The 19,849-nt window shown below is 37.7% G+C and overlaps 2 protein-coding genes across 3 annotated transcripts in view; both read right to left on the bottom strand.

Moving 5' to 3' along the window:
* The window catches only part of ttn.2 (titin, tandem duplicate 2), a 162,713-nt gene extending 144,074 nt beyond the window's left edge, over nucleotides 1-18,639 (bottom strand). The window contains exons 1-26 of the mRNA XM_081368710.1: nucleotides 18,414-18,639; nucleotides 16,782-16,885; nucleotides 16,020-16,223; nucleotides 10,667-10,954; nucleotides 10,499-10,587; nucleotides 10,205-10,425; nucleotides 9,173-9,428; nucleotides 8,828-8,983; nucleotides 8,484-8,600; nucleotides 7,693-7,914; nucleotides 7,492-7,605; nucleotides 6,476-6,715; nucleotides 6,075-6,140; nucleotides 5,724-5,982; nucleotides 5,348-5,396; nucleotides 5,005-5,217; nucleotides 4,777-4,919; nucleotides 4,508-4,689; nucleotides 4,146-4,376; nucleotides 3,817-4,055; nucleotides 3,471-3,712; nucleotides 2,844-3,008; nucleotides 2,585-2,753; nucleotides 805-2,501; nucleotides 431-712; nucleotides 73-339 (exon numbers count right to left, since the gene is read on the bottom strand). Coding sequence (XP_081224836.1) covers nucleotides 73-339; nucleotides 431-712; nucleotides 805-2,501; nucleotides 2,585-2,753; nucleotides 2,844-3,008; nucleotides 3,471-3,712; nucleotides 3,817-4,055; nucleotides 4,146-4,376; nucleotides 4,508-4,689; nucleotides 4,777-4,919; nucleotides 5,005-5,217; nucleotides 5,348-5,396; nucleotides 5,724-5,982; nucleotides 6,075-6,140; nucleotides 6,476-6,715; nucleotides 7,492-7,605; nucleotides 7,693-7,914; nucleotides 8,484-8,600; nucleotides 8,828-8,983; nucleotides 9,173-9,428; nucleotides 10,205-10,425; nucleotides 10,499-10,587; nucleotides 10,667-10,954; nucleotides 16,020-16,223; nucleotides 16,782-16,872 — 6,202 coding nt within the window. The 5' untranslated portion in view covers nucleotides 16,873-16,885; nucleotides 18,414-18,639. The remainder of the gene's footprint in view (nucleotides 1-72; nucleotides 340-430; nucleotides 713-804; nucleotides 2,502-2,584; nucleotides 2,754-2,843; nucleotides 3,009-3,470; nucleotides 3,713-3,816; nucleotides 4,056-4,145; nucleotides 4,377-4,507; nucleotides 4,690-4,776; nucleotides 4,920-5,004; nucleotides 5,218-5,347; nucleotides 5,397-5,723; nucleotides 5,983-6,074; nucleotides 6,141-6,475; nucleotides 6,716-7,491; nucleotides 7,606-7,692; nucleotides 7,915-8,483; nucleotides 8,601-8,827; nucleotides 8,984-9,172; nucleotides 9,429-10,204; nucleotides 10,426-10,498; nucleotides 10,588-10,666; nucleotides 10,955-16,019; nucleotides 16,224-16,781; nucleotides 16,886-18,413) is intronic.
* An 811-nt stretch (nucleotides 18,640-19,450) lies between these two features.
* Nucleotides 19,451-19,849, bottom strand: part of ccdc141 (coiled-coil domain containing 141) — a 32,851-nt gene continuing 32,452 nt past the window's right edge. For both annotated transcript variants that reach the window (XM_081369013.1, XM_081369012.1), the window contains one exon: nucleotides 19,451-19,722. In XM_081369013.1, the coding sequence (XP_081225139.1) occupies nucleotides 19,705-19,722 (18 nt within the window). In that variant the 3' untranslated portion in view covers nucleotides 19,451-19,704. The remainder of the gene's footprint in view (nucleotides 19,723-19,849) is intronic.

Here is a 19,849-nt window from a genome sequence, read left to right as displayed (position 1 = left end):
AATATTATGTTTGAAAATACTTTAACACTATTTTTTATATCAATATATTAATTATATTCAAATTCTACTTACATTTCATTTTCAGTGTGGCGCTTGTCTTCAGATCACCCACTTTAAAAGTATATTTGCCTTGGTCTTCCTTCCTGACATCTTTTACAGACAAGGTGTGTCGGCCACGACGAGAGGATACTACATATTTTAGGCTTGGCGTAATTTCTTTGTTCTCAAAGTACCAGGTGCCTTCTGCATCTTCACGCGACAGTTCACACTCAAACTCTCCAGAGTATGTCTCAGGAACTTCAACACTCTCTAAATTTTTTAGCATTTCCAGTGATGCACCTGTATAACAGATCAGATGGCAGATTGACCAAAAATTCAGAGATGAATCTGAAAATGTGAAATTAAATAGCACAAATGAGTGTAAGCTAACCTTCAACATAAAGTCTGGCAGTGGTTCTTATGTGGTCATCATCAGCTACAGCACAAGTGTACTCGGCATCATCTTGCATGTTGATCATCAGAACGGATAGGAAGTGCACCTTTCTGTCCGAATGCATCCTGTATTTGTCTCCAGAAAAGATTTCAGCATTGTTCTTCATCCATTTGACCTTGACAAATGGCTCATTTGTCTCACATTCAAAGGTTGTCATTGTGTCTTTCTCTTTAACATAGGCATCCTCCAATGTCTGGGTAAAGGATAAAACTTGCTTGCCTGCAAAAAAAGGAGAATTTATTAGATAAAGTACTTTCGATATCAATCAAAATCAATGATCACAAAACTGATTTATAAATGACAAAACATACCTTGCACCAACAAGAAAGCATGGCTTGAGGCCTCACCAGCAATGTTAATGGCTTTGACCATGATACTAGCAGAATCCTCAGCTGAGACATCTCTAATTACTAATTCACAGACATGGTCCTCGGACCAATACCAGTAAACACGATCTGATTTCTCAAGTAAAATACCGTTTTTGAACCACTGGCACTCTGGTTCTGGTTTACCAACAACCCTACAACGGAAGCGAACTTCATCAGATAGTGAAACTGTCTGGCTCTGAATTCTTTCCAAGATCTTTGGAGCCTCCATGCTAGGAGAGAGAGTGACTTTCTCAGGTCTGATTGTTGGAATGGTAAGTTTGCCTTCCTCCTCCTCTTTCTTCTTTTCTGCCTCAGACACCTCTTTGGTCCAGTGCATAAGTTCATCTTTTCTCTTCTTTAACATTCCTTCATAAGACTCGTCCTTCTTGCGAGACTTCATCTCAACTGAGGATATGGCTTCATAATAGCCCTCTTCAGTCCTGCGTTTAAATTTGCTTCGCAGCTCTTCTGTCTCTTCAGTGGATTTTTCATGAACAACTCTCTCAACCTTCCTCAGTCGGACCACCTCTTTTGTTTGTGAAGCCTCTCCAGGTTTATCTACCTTCACAACATCAAAAGACACTCTGCCAGGTTCAGGGCCAGGTGCCTCCGAAGCCTTCATCTCAGGAGCACGGCGCAAGATTGACCTGAAGTCTTCTTTCTGTTGGATTTCGAGTTTGACAGTGTGCTCAGCTGTACCCTCTGGGTTCTCAGCCAATAATTTGACATCTCCAGAATCATAGGACTTACAGTCAGTGATTTCCAAATAGTGAATGCCATCATAGTGTAGTCTAAAACGTTTGCTCTTTCGAATGAGCTGTCCATTGAGATACCAGTTAACTTTGGGAGTGGGGTAACCGGTCACTCTGCAGCGATATTTGGCTGCTTCACCCTCAAATACTCTTATGGGTTCAGGAAGCAAGACAATCTCAGGCTTGGTCTTCTCACTCATGTCATCCCCAGTTACTCCAGAGGGTGCGCCCTCATGGGCAATTCGCTCCATTTCATCCATTCTCTGTACTTTTCTTCCCTCTGGCAACTGACTGTCCTCCACAAGACTCTTCTCATCTTTCACAATTAGTGTAGCAGAAGTCTGATCAGCACCAAAATTGTTGGTAGCTCTACAGGTAATGACGCCACTATCTCTGGAATAAGCAACTTCATAATCAAGACTGCAATAGCCAAACTCATTGATCATACGCAACCTGTTAGCAGCTTCCAGCGGCTTGCCATCATGGAGCCACTCAACAACCATAGTTGGGTCTCCAATAGGGGTCAGTCTGCACTCAAAGTGCACAGGACCGAATCGCTTCAGCCTGACTGAAGTTAGCTTCTTTTTGAAGTGAGGCTTCTGTTGCTTTTCTTTGTCATAGAGGTCACCCTCTTCCCACTGTTCCTGACCATAGCGAAGATGCAGTGGTTCAATCTCTGGTGGAGCAACATCCTTAGCCTTATATGTTCCTTTGGGAATGATGAGTCTTCTTTCTGGTGCAGGTTCTGTGTACTCTACCTCCACATTGACTCTGCAGCGAGTGGTATCCCTACCAGCTTTGTTTATAGCTGTGGCTGTGTACCATGCACTGTCAGAGCCGGAAGTCTGAGGAATCTGGAAATGTGCCTGTCCCTTGGTACCCTCAATTCTGTAATACAATTTTTGAATTGAACATATATAGTACAAAAAAAAGGAAATAATTAAACAACAATCCAAAGTAAAGTAACATACTTGATGTGAGGGTATTTATGAGGAGAGATGATGTCACTGTTTTTCAGCCAGACAATGTCAGGGAGGGGGTTTCCAATGGCTTTTACTGCCAACTCAACCAAACTTCCTTCCTTAACACTGATATTCTTTAACTTTTCAATGAACTGGGGCCGGACCAAATTTTCCTTTGCTGTAACACATAAGATGAGAGTTTACACAATGTTCCACACCACTAAGTCTAGATCAAATACAGTTTTTTTAGAACAAAAAAATGGTTTACCTTCAACAGTGAGAGTCATCGAAACAGTTGTCTTTCCAGCTCTGTTCTGAGCAACAACCGTCCACTCTCCAGAGTCCTGAGGCATGGCAGGAACCACAATCATTGACTGAGTTCCATCCTCCTTTACCACAATCTTGTGGGTATAGTCATTGACCACTTGTTGTCCTTTGGTAAATATAATAAAAGATAAAAAATGTACTTTCTTTTTTCTGTTTTCAACAGGTAAGAAAGAAAACAAATAACCAAGCAAAAAAATGAAAGCAAATACTACTGTTTACAAGTTTGGGGTAGAATTCTTTTTATTTTTCTTAAAGAAGTCTGTTATGCTCACCAAGACATGGCATTTATTTGGTCTTAAATAAAGTAAAGAGTAATATTGTGAAATATTACCATTTAAAATTACTGTTTTCTATTTGAATATATTTTATTGTAATTTATTCATGGGATGGTGAGGCTGAATTTTCAGCAGCCATTAGAGTGTCACATCATTCTTAATAGGCTGATTTGGTGTTTAAGAAACATTTCTTATTATCAATGTTGAAAAAAGTATAAAAAAAAAAAGTATATAAAAAAAATCTTTCTGACCCCAAACTTTTGAATGGTAGTGTAGCTTTAAAACACACTTACCATTGTGGAACCAGTAAGTCTCGGGCATAGGTCTTCCAACTACTTTTAAGTCAAACCTTGCAGTCTGTCCTTCAGAACACCTGAAGGATGATGGCTTCTGTACAAAAACAGGCTTATATAGTCTCTCTAGTTGACTCTCATCAGTGTCATCAAGTCTACGAGCAGGAGAGCGGCTAACAGAACGAGCAGGAGAACGTCCAGGGGAGTAGCTAGTTGAGCGAGCAGACATTGGAGATGTAGACCTAAAATATTAAAAGTGTAAATGTGTAAACATGGACAACATAGGACATTATCCTAAGCATCTAATTACAGAACAGCAAAACCAGAGAAGGCAAAGGCAACTCACTGGACTCTTCTCACAGCTTCGGCCTGAGGGTAGTAAGGCTGAGCAGCTGCAGTGGACTCTACATAGAGCTTTCCAGAACTGACAGCATTACCCTTCATATTGCTAGCAAATGCAGTATAGATGCCCTCATCTTCTGGCAGCACCACAGGTAGGCGCAGACTGGCTCTTCCGTCTTGTAGAACCTCCATCTGATAGCGGCCTCCATGCTTGATACGCTTGCCATCTTTATACCAGGCAATCTATTTAACACAAATGATATAAAATTACTTGTATACATTGTGCTGCTGTAAAAATACTGCTTTTCAATATAATTACCATCCATTCATTACCTTTGGTAATGGTGTTCCTTCCATCTTGCAATGGAAAGTAACACCCATTCCTTCCAGAATTCTGTAGCTTTTGACAGGAGTGCTAAATGAGGATCCGACAGCCTCATGCTCAGCAACATTCATGACCATCTCCTCACCATCCTCAATCACCAGCTCTCGGTAAGTTATTTTAAGGATGCGGATTTCAATCTCTTGAATTATTTTTCGTTCAATAGCAGATATTTGAAATTCCTGAAGATAATGGAATGTTTATATATTTTATTATCATTTTTAGAGGCATTTCTTAGTATGCAAATGTTTTATGTGATTTACGATCTCATTACAAAAATGAGTAAAATCACTTTTCCTATATAAAATCATACCGTCTCTGAGATGAAGGATTTCATCATCTGTGTTTGCTGAGCCATTCTCCTCTGTATGAGCTCTTTTTCATATTCACTTACAACTACAGGGGGCACATCTGCAACTTTGGGCTCCTGCACCATTGCTGTCACTTCCGTTACATATGTCACATCCTGTTTCTTCATATAGGCTTCAAACTCCTCTGTAAATACATGATGGCATGATGGATGTTTTTTTTTGTTCTAAGCTTTATTTAATTGTGTCAGTTTATAATAAAGTCACAACTAACCTTCTTCAAACAGGATTGTGGAAGCAGATGCCTCTCCGTGTTGGTTCTTGGCAAAGATGGTGTACTCTCCAGCATCATCGGCAAATGTCATAGAAATTTCCAACTTGCATACCCCTGTATCCTTGTTATAACTAACTCTATATCTGTTAAATTACAAGGAAATTATGAGCTTTCTTTTTCACTATGTAGACCAACTAGATCCAAAGTGTAATTGCTCGAAATCTATACCTGTATCCAGTAGTGAGTGGAACTCCACTCTTTTTCCAGTAAATATGGGGCTTGGGGCTTCCTCCGATCTGACACTCAAATACAACACTGCCTCCCTCGACCAGCTTCTGAACCACTGGCTTCTTCACAAAGAAAGGAGCAACAGGTGCTCCAGTGTCCGCAGAGACCGCGCTTATTTCAGACATGGTCTCCTCTTTGGCTTCAATGACAGTCCTTGTTTGAAACACACACACACACACACACACACACACACACAATGTAATTACAACAATTTGTTACCTTTTGGCTCTACTCTTTTACTAGTTAAGGTCCACCAGTCCATGCTCTTGCCCTTGTAACTTACTGTTTCTCCTGGACAGTTATCTCCTCTCTGCTCTCAATCTCCTCTGACACTGTAAAAAAAAAAATAACATGTTTTTTGAGGTTGTGCTTTTATTTTCAAACAATGATAGAGGTGAGGAGGTATATCCTGTTTTTTTTTTTTTTTTTTTTTTTGTGCTTTTTGATCAAAGTCTGTTCATTTAAGATTTTCAACCTTGGTTTCAACAGAGATGCAGATGAGGTGGTAGGAGATTCTAATTTATGGTATTGTTTTAAAACATTTGAGAACTTATTGTTATAGCCTTATTGCAGACCTACATATAAAATAAGCATCTTTTTGTTCTCCACAAAAAATTCATACACAGAAATTTTATTACAGTACTGTATATAAAATGTACCTTTGACAAGCAGGTAGCAGGAGGTGCTGATAGTTCCAGCCTCACTGGTAGCAGTGCAAGTGAAGCGGCCACTGTCTTCAGCAAAGGCCTCACGGATCACCAAGCGGGCATAGCTGTTTTTATAAGTGATCTGGAAGTCAATGGAGTGCTCAATTCTGTAATCTTCTCTGAACCACATAATAGCTGGGGTGGGGTGGCCTGAAATCTGGCACTCCAAAGTGACAGACTCTCCCTCTGTGACAGTCACATTCTTCAAACCCTAATGAACAAGACACCAATTTGTATTTAGTGGTTCTTCAAGTGATTCTACAAATTAGCAGCATTTCATCAAAATGCTAATAAAACACTTACTGCTATCAAGGTAGGGGGCACTACAGGCTCTTTGGTAGCTGAGGGGATCGCTGCAGTCTCAACAACCTGCAAGAAAAATCAACATTTGTTTACTAACCAAGTGACTCTTGAATGTTATCGAGTACCACAAAGAATGCTATAAAAGAAAAGAGGTTGAGAAAAGAACAAGTTTGAAAAGAATATGAAACAAACAAAAACAAAAACGTTCTAATAAAGATTAGGCGGAGGTGATGAGAAGAAATCCTCAGTATATAAGATGGAATCTGTAAGGAAAACAGTTAGCTTTGAGGAATCTTTCTGTAAGTGATAATCCAACCAACCACACAAGACTCCATACGATGAATAACTGATATTAAGTCAAATGTTAGCTTTGCGAGTGGGCAACATGTTAAACTACAAACCTGTGTGTCCCACTCTTCCCCGGCAAACGAAAGACCTATCTTTCTGTGTAACTCTCTGTCGAAATGAGTCTGATATCTCTCTGCAGTGTCTCTAAAAGGAGGAGGGGTCGGCTCTGGGGTCACACGAGTCTCCACAATCTTATGTGTTGGAGGCCTGACAGGCTTGATGATCTTTTGAGCAGCAGTTGATGAGGATAACTCTTTTTGTAATGTGGCAATAGCAGAACCTGCTATTGAAACCTGACCAACCCAAAAAGAGCAACATTACCACAGAATATCAAAAAACAAGTTCACTTTTGTTTAGCCACACAGAGGGGAACAATCAGGGAACCTTTAGAAGGATGGCAGAAAAAAATTAATTAGTTAGCAATTTCAGATAACAAATCCTCAATGATATAATTACTCAATGGTATGAGAGGTTGATGGACAAACTAATGGATGGATGTTATGTTGAAAGTTATTATGAAGTTTGTATATTAGGTATTGAGGGTGGTTTTTTTAGATTGGTCTGGATAGGCGGCACTTGTTAAAGGCTAGTGATAAAAAGTTAAAATAAAGTCTACCACAAAGGGACACACAAATTCTGAGACTACTAGTGAAAATGCATACCTTTTGCATTTTATTATTTTATACAAAAACTAAATGCACTTTAATTTCAGAATGTATAAGTATTTGGTATGCAATGACTTAAAACTGTGCAAAATATTAAACATTTATTCATTTTCATGTTTTATATTTTATATACTTTGATTAAAAAAACATTCAAAATATTCATAGTGGTCTCAGATTTTGGAACCCATTGTGCATAAATATACGGATGAATTCTTGAAACTGTGTTTCAGGCAAGCAGGAAAAGAACTTTAATTAAAAGAAAATAGATTTCAGATTTATTTCATATGTTTCATACAAATGTGTTGATGTTTTCTCTCTCATTATCCTCTTTCCTAAATATCTGAAAATCTAGGTACCTTAGAAAAGGGGAATTTCACTGCTTGCCTGTAATCACCAAATCTTACCTCATAGCTATGATCTGGTTTTGGTACAGTAACTTTTGATACTGTGAAATGTGGAAGTGGGGATGGTGAAAGGTCAGTCTCCACCTTGGAGCTGACCTCAGTAGCTCTTTGAATCTATTGCAAATCAACAGAAGAATATTTGAATGCAAATAGACTAAAAAAGTCATGTTCATGTTTCAGCTTCTGTTAAATGCTTCTAACCTGGGTGACATGTACACTCTCAGTAGTAGAAGTTGTCATTTCAGTGGGGATAAGCAACAGCTCCTTTTTACTTGTGACCTGTTGCTTAGTTGCTAGCATTTCCTGATGTCTTATATCAGCCTCTTCTTCCATCTGAGCCCCTTCAGCATGCGTGGGCTTTCGTATACGTGCATGATCAACAGCAGCTAGCACAGTGGCAACGGCTGCTTTTTTCCCATCACCCTGGCAAGAGCAATCACTGATCAATATCTATAATACATGTATAGACAGAATCCATTCTCATCTAAAAAATACAGAGCTTGAATACTGTAAATGAAAAAAAAAAACAATATGGGACGAAAGCTGGAAAATGCACCACCCAGTGAAGTTGTCTGCTAAATGTTAGTGTTGAAAGATGTGGAAAAAGAGATAGTTTGACCTCCGTTGATTTAAGGGTAACATTTACGTGGGCTTACATTTCCATTCCATCTAAAGAATAAGTTAACATATTTATATTCATCTAACGCTACTTTTAGAAAGTTGTACAAAAACTTTCACTTAAAGATTTAGAAAAGACAATGTTTTGTCTTCAGAATCAAAATTATTTGTTGACAATTGTTCAAAATAAGACCATAAAATCAAACTGTATTTAATCACTCAACCTAACATGACTGAAAATGTAACCTTTCAAATGTTGCCCTTAACCACAAAACCAGAAGGTGCTCTCTGAAAAACAAAGTTAAGTGAATGTAAAACAGGATAGAAGGCATTAGAATTGTGGCCAACTGAAATATTATTCTCTTAGATTCTACCTCTGCAGTTGATGAGATCTCTTCAAAGGATTTCTCAATAGTGGTTGAAACATCAATATTGATTTTATGAGTTGTCACAGTTGTGACTGATTCCTCTTGGATTTCCTTACATGATATCTATGAACATGCAGAAAGAAATCTCTAAATTGTTGTCTAAATGTAAAAAAAAATAAAAGTTTATATTTGGAAAGGTAGGAGAAGGAGGAGTAATGGATGGAAAATGGGCAAGTAAATTATGTTATTGTTGTCCTATAAAAATCTTTGTGGGGTCAGTGGTAAAAACAAAAAACTAGGAGTATGAGGTTTGGATGGGTGACAACCACAACACTTTAGTGCCAGACTACCTGCTCATTTTGAGATGTAATGTGTTCTGCAGCTATGCCGGTTTCAACACTGGGCTGATCTACAGAGCCACAGAGCGGCCCACGACTACGAGCCTGGTCCACTGCCGCCACCACAGTGGCAACAGCAATACTTTTCTCATCCACGTTTTTCTGCTCCTTTTTCACATGCAAGTAGATTTTGGTTGCAAGATGTTGTTAGAGTTTACATTACAGGCATTTTCACCGAAAAATAAACATTTGCATGAGATAGACACCTGCAGAAAGGAAGTGGTGGCACCACTAAACAAGTCATTCATGACATGCAGAAAGATTGAAAGCAAGTTTGTCTAATGGGAAATTCTTTACCTCTTTTACAACTCCAACTTGTTGCTGAACAGAAACAGAGCCCTCCCAACGCTGTTCCATTTGGACATGGGTAGAAGTCGTCTGAACTTGTGTTGCACCGGCAATCATGCGGGTGTAGCTGGCTTCTGAAGCATACCCCGCTTGTTTCCATGGGGGTAGGACCTCAGAGGCCTGCGTGACCTGTTTGCGGGTCATCACAGGGGATTTGACTGGTCTGATTGGGGAAACAGACAGTCTCGTAGATGGAGACACCGCTCTGAAATGAAATGGAAAAAGATGTTATGAGAACATGAACCACAAACCTTAGCCTTTGGATTAATGAGAGCTGGGAAACTTGATATGTACTGTTTATTCTCTTTTAAAAGCATTTAGCAAAAACTGAATTTTTGCCAATTCTTTTACAATTATTAAACGTGCCGTTTTTATGACCTCATTAACTACATGGAATTTTAGTATTAGAAAATGTATTTGTCACACAGCAGGAGATGTTTAAATGTAACTAGAAAAGGTAATGTTTAAAAATGAAAAGCTTAAAAGAAATGACCAGCTCCAGGACAAACAGTAAGATACACACTTTTCCTTATATCCATTAAAATGTTAAACTAACATCTTTTAAATAAGATGCATTATTTATTGTTAGTAGTACAAGTAGTAGTAAACTGCAAGACACAACTGGTCATGATGTCAACATGGTAAACGCCATAAGGGTGTGATTCACTCTGGGTAGAATAAAACAGTCACTAATTTGACTGAAATCTACATCAATCAATCTAATGTGCATACACATCATTTTAATCATTTTCCCAAATAGTTACTTATTTCTTTATGAATAAACATTTTGTAATGTGGAATAAATTACAGAATCCAAAAAGAAATATTTTCTCAAGAGTAAAGTCCATCACTTTAAAGTTATTTTATGAAGTTACTACTTTAATGCTATCATCAAATCAACATAGGTTTAGAATCAAGTCCACTTAAAAATATAATATGAATTGTCTACACATGTAAATCTGGAAACTTTAGATACATTACCTGACAGGAGAGGGTGTCGGGCCCTTAACATGCCTCACAGGAGAGGGAGACTGTTGGCGAGCTGCTGACACTCTAGTCACTTGTGAAGGGGGGGATTTGGAGGTTGGTTTAGGGGGCACACGAGGTGGAGTCTTATGTGCCAGCTGTTGGGTCATAACCCCACCCTCTACGTGCATTTGCATCATGGCTGTGGCAGAGGCCTCGTAATGAGCCTCCATCTTCTGTTAAAAGAAAATAATTAACACAGTGATCTACGGGGTAAAATTTTGTTGCGGCTAGTTCACAGTCACTCACCTTCTCTACTCTAGTCTGACGAGTCTGTGAAATCTGAGAGGCTGAAATGATTGTTTTTGACTTCTTTGCAGGTACGACTTCTTCTTCACCTGTGAATCATGAATGAATTGCTAGTTGCGACATCTATAAAATAAAATAATACACATTTTTACCAGCTAAAAATCTTACCCTGAACAAGCAACTCTGCGGTTGAAGTTGCACGTCCACTGCTGTTAGAAGCACTGACAGAATAAGTTCCAGAATCTTCTGGGAAGGCCTCGGCAATCAACAAACTGTAAAGATCTCCATCTTGAACAATCTGAAAGTCAGCAGAGCTCTGAATCTCAGCTCCCTCTCTGTAGAACTTCACCACAGGTGCAGGGATTCCTGTAACTCGAACATCCAGTCTCACTTGGCTTCCTTGTCTCACAGTCATACTTTGTAGTCTCTGAATGAAGTTTGGTGGCGCAGTTTCAGCTGCAAATTAAAAGATGGTTAAAAACAAGCAATTTTTTTTACTTTTAACACAACAGCAGGCTATCACATTCTCTCTTAAGGCCAATTCACACTCCACCAATGACCTAGCAACACAGACAATCATCAGATTACAGTACATCACTTGTCAGGCATTCCACAACTCCACAAATGTCAACATGTTAAATCAGCGAAAACAAGTGCCGACCATGCTAACAGAAGCTGACAGGGGTATTGCTGTCTGTTGCTGCTGTACTTGCCAGTGCAATTTGAACTGGCCTTTATACTAATTATATAAAATTAATATATATATTAAATATATATATATATTAAATAATAAAAAAATGAAAACATTATAGGCACAAATACAAATTTACTTTTAGAAATTGTGTTTTTGAAAAAATAAAATGGTGTTATTGTTTTGGCAAGTTTACTGTTTAAATTAAAACATGTATGAAAACTTGTGTGATGTTCCTTTAAAATAACATTTAAATAGATGTCATTATTATTATTATTATTATTATAAAGTACATTTTACTGTGCAATTTATTTCATAATTTCTTTGAGTTAGACCGAACTTTTATTTTTGTGGGTTGCAGACATTTGAGTTTCTGTGTGTTTTAATAAACTATTATTATTAGGCCTACTTGAAGTATACTATACTCTACTGTGCAATAGTAATATATTTCTGTTATAATTTCTTCACGTTATACCAAACTTTTATTTTGACAGGTTGTCGTGAAGACATTACAGTTTCTGTCTGTATATGATACGAATGAATGACGATAGTTTTATCAAATGAAATGGTGGAAATTTTCGCGAAGTGACTCTCATAGCAGCTCTACGATAAAGTTCACACGTGTAGCTTACATCATGTCTCGATACAGTGAAACGCTGAAAACACCACGAGCGCATGCTTCAGTGTGTGTAGTGGAGCACACATTGAGCGCTCATTCCCAGAGACGCGTACAATTGCAGTCTCCTTTAACTTTAAAGGGTTCACCCAAAAATGAAAATTATGTCAGTAATTACTAACCAACCGCGTAAGACCTTCGTTCATCTTCGGAACACAAATTAAGATATTTTTTATGAAATCTGAGCTATGTCTCACTCCTCCATAGGCTGCTATGTGACCGAAACTTGCTGGCCCAGAAAAGTCATTAAAGAGATCGTTAATATAGTCCAAGTGACTCCAGTGGCTCAATCTTAAGTATATCAAGCGACGAGAATTTTTTTTGTGCGCACAAACAAACAAAAATAACGACTTTATTCCACTTTTCATTTCCTTCTCTCTGGGCCTCTAGTTGGTTCGCGTAGTCCTTTTGCGCAGCGCGTCTGTGTTACACGTCACCACGTAGGCTCACTATTGGCCGACGCCGGTCATGTGTGTGATGCGTGATGACGTGTAACACAGACGCACAGCGCAAAAACACTACGAGGCCCAGAGAGAAGGAAATGAAAAGTGGAATAGAGTCGTTATTTTTGTTTGTTTTTGCGCACAAAAAGTATTCTCGTCGCTTGATATACTTAAGATTGAGCCACTGGAGTCACTTGGACTATATTAACGATCTCTTTAATAACTTTTCTGGGCCAGCAAGTTTCGGTCACATAGTAGCCTATGGAGGAGTGAGACATAGCTCTGATTTCATCAAAAATATCTTAATTTGTGTTCCGAAGATGAACGAAGGTCTTACGCGGTTGGAACAACACGAGGGTGAGTAATTACTGACAGAATTTTCATTTTTGGGTGAACTAACCCTTTAATATTTACAGACACTAGTCCATATCGAGATTTGATTCATTGTACAGCCATACTTTGGATTTATTCATTCAAATATGGCCACATTCCGTGACGTTCTGCGTTATACAGCAAGTTCCATTTGCGACTGGATTCCGCTATTCGATCCGTCCCTTCGCAAACACAAACGGGGTGAATTTATGAATGAAAGTTCTGACACAAAACGAAGTTGTTACGTATCCTCGCGCTTTTTTAAAGTGGGTATACGGAAATCCTGGGCCTTTCCTAGTGGGTACGGCATATAGGCCTACCTGCGTATCACGTCGTAGAAGACCACCACTTCCCACACACAACATTTTGGCAAGTGGGCATAAAAAATGACATACCCAAAATTAAAAGGTTAGCCTAGTTAACACAGAACGTTCCCCTAACGTTAGTTTTAGGTTCCCGTTTTATTTTTTTGGCCTGAATACAAAAGGCTCACCATTAAAATCCATGTCCCAAACACTTCAACATAAATCAAACATACAATACAGTAGCCTAGTTTGAACCAGTTTAAGATTCCTTAACTTTTAAAATTAATTTTATACTTATATGGTTAACTCTCTTTATTAAAAAATGGTAACACTTTATAATAAGGTTTCATTTTGTTAGCTTTAGTTAACATGAACCAACAATTAGTGAACAATTACTTCTACAGCATTTATTAATCTTAAAGTTAAGCTCAACATTTTCTAAGACATTTTTAAAGGAGAACTCCGGTCAATTTTAACATTGAGCTAATTTTTTTGTAAATTTGGAGTGCTGTCAATACAGAGAACAATGACAAAAATCGGTGTTGCCTACACCTTGTTATCCTCTTTTTAAAATTTGCACCCTGTTGACTTCAATGGGGCAAGTTTTAAACCTGCTTTTAGCCTCTTAACATCCTTGATGTGTCATTACAAGTGCACAGGTCATGTGAGTGATTCCTTCAGAGTGAACACGGGTGAATCTGACTGCAGTAGATGTGAAAGATATTAATAAAAATGATGTTATTTCAGCCAGCGCACATAGGCTACCTGTATTTTCTTCCTGTTTTCGGTTAAGTCCATAGTAATCGATTGTCGAGTTCACCCGCATAGGTTTAGTTACCTATGATCACGCGCGTGAACTCGACAATCGATTACTATGGACTTCGACCGAAAACAGGATGTAAATACAGGTATGTGCGCTGGCTGAAATAACATCATTTTTATTCATATCTTTCGCATCTACTGCAGTCAGATTCACTCGTGATCACTCTGAAGGAATCACTCACATTGGCTGTGCACTTGTAATGACACATCAAGGATGTTAAGAGGCTAAAAGCAGGTTTAAAACTTGCCCCATTGAAGTCAACAGGGTGCAAATTTTAAAAAGAGGATAACACGGTGTAGGCAACACCGATTTTTGTCGTTGTTCCCTGTATTGACAGAACTCCACGTTTACAAAAAAATTAGCTTAATGTTAAAATTGACCGGAGTTCTCCTTTAAGATCCAAAGTTGTATCTGTTAAAATTATAGTTAATGCACTGTAAACTAATATGAACACATATTTTATTAACTAACTTTATCAAAGGCTATTGCTCTCTGTTAGTTCATGTTAGTTAATGCATTAACAAATGTATTTAAGTAAATGTATCTTATAGAGACAGAGTGCAACGCGTCATAATCTGAAGACCACGCCCACCAAGGGGGAAAACAATCCAACGTTTCTTGCTTCTAACAAAAGACAGAATAATGCCTAAAAGCTACTATGTGACAAGGTGTACAGCAAACAAGAAACCCAGAAATAAGTTTTCATAAGCTGTCGACCCCAAATAACGAGCGTTTGAGGACATAAAAGTGGATACAGGCAGTTGAGACAGTGTTACCAAAAAATATATTGCCTAAAAAAAAAAAAAAAAATCTAAATAATGCAAACAAGTCATTGGATAACATTGGGCTGCATATAAAGAAACAAAATGCATGTGCCATGGATAAATAAAATGGAATCGCCTCACATAGGAGCCTGATAAAAATGCTTTTTTATTGCTTTTCTCATTTCCTTTTCAAGGCCGATAAACAAGAATATTACTTTTACTTTTCTTTGTTATAATATTACTATTCTTTGTTATATTTACAGATGACTGTGGTGAAGATGGAAGAGGCTTTCAAGTGCATAATCTGCATTAGCCTACTAATAAAAGTGTTTGAAAGTAGTGTTAAATTAAATTTAAAAGTAGCTATTTTTATTTTATTTTGTTCATTTTGTTAATTTGTTAATATTCTTACACTTTTTTGTGTTGAAATATGTTATGTATAGCTTTTATAAGCAGGTAATCACTACACCTGCTTAGCCTTTTTAATGTAAACATCCTTTATTGATATGAAAATACCCCAAATTGGATGAAAATCACACACAAATCATTTGCGTGTGTTTATTAGCTTCTTGTTTCACGTGTAGAAATGTTTTATGTAACTGCAACAGACATGATTGAATATGAGTGTATGTTTTTATTCTATTCAAAATCATAAGTTACCGATTTATTATTTTGCACTCCTGACATAAATTAAGAGATGACTGTCATGGATCTGACTTTTATCATAAACAGTGGTCAAATATCGAAGCTGAAGTCTTAAAATCTTTCTAAAGATACACAGTTTGTCCCATTCAAGTAAGAGTGTGACATTTTAACATGCATGTATAACATGAATGTAAACAACAATAATCTGGGTCTTCCGGCGATGCGCTGCAGGTTAAGGAGTTAAACATTAGTGGTTTCTAAAATGCGGTTTGAACGTTTAAATGCAATTAAAGGTGTATAATGACATATAACACTTACATATGACAACACTTTTGAGACCCCCAAGCAACCCTTAGCTCCTTTGCCCCCCATGTCCCCTACATTTAAATCCCCTGTCAATACAGCACTGCCTTGCAAGCACTGGAAAAGGTGACACACATTCCTTTCCATAAATTCTTCAAGCAATGACAGCCTGCATGTGTAACAATAGCCTACCACTGGATACCTTTACTACTTTCTATAACAAGTAACAGTCATCAACTTTATGAGCCGATCAGCTAATCCACATATTTGCTTACTGTAGCTCAAGGGTGCCAGCACGCATTGAGAGAATTCATGACTCTACTACAAATTAACTTGTAATCACTATAATCATTAACAAATGAGACAAATTAATATTTTATTAACACTAATTTTAGTAGGCTAACTATAGCATTTTGGAAGGCAAACTTACGATTATAAACATGTTTAACTTTTTTTTTTTTCTGGTGGCAATAGCTCAAACCAAGTTACTGGTTATTACCTGTAACCAGCAGTTCAGCTGTGCTAGTGGCTTGTCCAGCGCCATTGGTGGCTCTCACAGAAAATCTTCCGCTGTGTGCGGCTGTCACGGCGGGGATCATCAGAACAGCGCGGCCATCGCTGAACGAGATCTGAGCGCCGGGCAGAGCGGCAGCAGTAAGAACCTGGCCATCACGAAACCAGCTCACCTCTGGAACTGGATTACCTGTGGGTAGAGTTTTATGTTATTATAATATAATAAAATATTTTATCTAGACAAATACAAACATTTCTTAATCCGTAATCAAAATTCATGTCCCCTTGGTGGATAGAAAGATGGAGCTGGGGCCCCTTGTTGCATAGCCTATAGTATAAAATGTAGGTTTTCATTTGAATCCTGACCTGAACATGCATATGGTACCATATTAATGTATTTACATCTTTATAATGATGCTTAAACATTGCACAGTGAAATAAATTATTTACTTGCTCAGACTAATTTATACATTATTATAATAGTTGCATTTATAAACAAATATAAAGAAAAAAATAAATTAGCTAAATGTTTTACTATCCCTCCCACAAATAAATAAAGCGATCAAACAATAATGGCTGGATCTCCTACAATGCTGCTACAGACCCCAAGGTGAAAACCACTTATTCAGATAAATTCATCAATGCTATGTAATGAAAACACTCTGTGGAGTTATGCAAATAAATACAAACATTCCTTTAACTAATTTCATATTGCAGCAATGGAATGGCAAAGTGGTAACATTCTTACCACTAACTTGAGCTTCGAACGTTGCAGCACTACCCTCAAGTGCCACAACGCTCTGAAGCGGTTGTGTAAATGTTGGCGCCTGTGTTGACATGGTGGAAGGCACCCTAAAGGAAGACATAAAATAAAATTATAGTTTTGGCATGGAACCTTGCAAAAACTTAAAAGAATATAATATCTTAAATTCAAAAAGAGAACAGTATTTTTAGCAGCTTCTAAACAGACTAATCATTGGTGTGGTCCCTATCAACCTGTTAGAACCTGGCCTGTCACTTGAGATTCAGTGGCTCCATTGGGTGTTAAGCCAAACATTTGGGTCTCATATCAACTGACAGCTCTTGAGACATGACAGTAACAACTGGTGCCTGTGGCCTGCAGTGAGCTCTTTTTCTGGCGTGACGCATAATTTAGAATAGCCATCCAGTTATAACAGCCAGACAGGTCTGTATCATCAAATCTAAAACTAATCTAAATAAGTGGCTTATGCATCTTTATTGAACTTGTGAGTCAATCTCAATGCTGGATTGAAAAACTGGTCCTCTGCCAAGCAATACTGAGATGTTATTCATAAACACACTGCATAATCACACAATCTCTTAAGGTTTAAAGACTCTGCATTTAACATGAACCAGTCTCGATTGTCTGGAGGATAAAAAAGTTACTTTGAAGAGAACTAGTTTATAATTAGAATTTAAAATGGCTGACAGGAACTACTGGACACATGACCTTTACCTAAAATAGAACAACACAGACTGAACAAAATTCAGTTATAGTTCATGTGGAAATTATTATATTGTTGTAAACGTACTATTACATTTGTGTATAATCAATATGTTAGTTACCCGTATCATAAATAATTTGATATCATTTAAGTTTACATATTTAAATTCATTAAAATAAATCGAAATGAAAACTTAGCATTGCTCTGAAATATACAACCACAACGTTTTTTGTTTTTTTTTGCACTTTAAGAGACTAACAACTCATGTTTCATGGAGAATAATTTGACTTACATTCTCATTTATAAAAAAAAAAGAAAAGAAATTAAGAGTGATAAAAATAAATTATAGCCTCATATGAATGGTTTTACCATAGCAATAATTCAAAGGTAACCAGGTTCATTAATATCGAAAGTTCAGAATTAAACCTTAAGAACCATAACTTGAAAATAACTGTAAATCTGCACAACAAGGCAGAAGTTTCCAGCAACCACTTTAAGAAAATCCATTTAAACTGCAATAAATGTTCATACGCTAACCAATCCCAGTGTCACAAAAGGCATCCTCTAAAAATAGTCAGTATCCAGCTTGATTGACAGTCACCATGTGGCACATAGCTGGAGGTGCAACTGATATCTCTGCTGCTGATTCCCTTAAAAAGACATCATGGCCCAGCTAGGGCACCACTCTAATGCTATCACAGGCTATTCTTGGCTTTACTAAAACCACTGCACCATTTTATAACCTTCAGCAACGAAAAGTCTTAGGACAAAATCAAATGAATATTCATTCAATTTGATAACATCATAAGCATAAGTAAACATTGCCTTTGGCATTTCTACTCTGTTAGAATCACACAACAAAGCATCATTAGAAAGCACTGGCACATGGGTACAAGAGCATAAAGCATACTTACTTGTATCCAAGAGTGCCTTGAATTGGAGGGACGAATCCCAAAGGGCTTTGTCTTCTGAAACAATGTCCTTATCCAGATATGATTTCAGAAAACACAGTGTGAGAACGGATGAGCCTCGAAATATCCCAAAAAACAAAACTACACAGGGTCTTAACCGTGTAGTTTTGCTTTTTTCCCTTGCAATCCCTACACCCGAGGCAAGGCTGGGAATGCTCCAACTGCTCAGAAGTGTTAACATGGTGGTTTTACTTTATATACCCCTCGGCTAATCAGCATCATCACTACATTGCCATGCCCCATTGGCCATCCCCCCACGAGGCATCATGGGAGGTAGCAGCCATTTTATGAAAACTCACACCTGTCACCTACTTTACTTAACATAGCACGCAGGACTCATTATCACAGAGTGTCTGAAACCCCCGTACCTAAAGAAACAGGAAAATGCCCCTCATAAAGAAAGAAATCTTCACTAGCTTTATCTCATAAATTAATCACTGTTACAGCATGTTGATCCCCAAGAAGTGAAGAACCAAATGGGGGAGAAGGGCTGTCACTGTCACTCAAGCTCTGAGTCTGCATGATAAATGTCTCCAGCTCAGATCACAGGCAGTGTTCACCCATTTGTTTTTCTTTTGTTTATCTGTATAGTGAGGCAGAAGCGACTTTTAAAACTTTGTGAAGAAAATAAGTTACATTATGAACATTACCATCATGGTGAGATCTAGTTGGTTTAGCAGCAAACTAAAACTGACCAGCATGTTAAAGATAGGCAGTGACATGTAAGAGTGGAATGCATGACTAGCATTGACAAGGACTTGCATGAGTTGACTTTTCGAAAGCTCCTTTGTCTGCATTCATAACATACATACACACATACTATATGTTGATAATCACATATGGGAGTTATTTAATAGTATGAATCATGATGAACTTGATCTTTTTTCCCCACATTAGGGAATTTCATCTCTGTAAGCTTTCAGCAACAATCACTGAAAAACAACATAGACACAGCTGTTTTTCAGTTGTTTATTTTTGTTCAGAATGTGGTTATATGACATTTATTGGTATTGGTTAATGGTCTGAATAGTTTTTGCAAGGCAACGTATACACAAAATAATTAGTTGCAAGCAGTAGTGTTACAGATATTATCCATTTTTTGAATAATTCACAAAAAAGATAAGGCTCAGTGAACTCTGATATCCAAAGTTTTCCCATAAACAGAATCTGTGCCTGTGAATGCAAAGAGTGATATGGTTTTCCAGATCCTTATACATCCCATAATCAGTGACCTTTATGGTGGTTTTGGCCCCTGTTAAAAATATACATACAAATAATCATTATTATTGTATATTTTGTAAGATAGTCTGTAATAGTCACCTAGGCAAAACACATCTTTCTCCTTAGTCATCCGGCAAGTACAGGGTCAAAAATCCGAT

Source organism: Scardinius erythrophthalmus, assembly GCF_964197995.2.
Source record: "Scardinius erythrophthalmus genome assembly, chromosome: 6".
Lineage (NCBI taxonomy): Eukaryota > Metazoa > Chordata > Actinopteri > Cypriniformes > Leuciscidae > Scardinius > Scardinius erythrophthalmus.
Note: the sequence above shows the minus strand (reverse complement) of the source record. Positions and strands in the feature narration are given on the sequence as shown.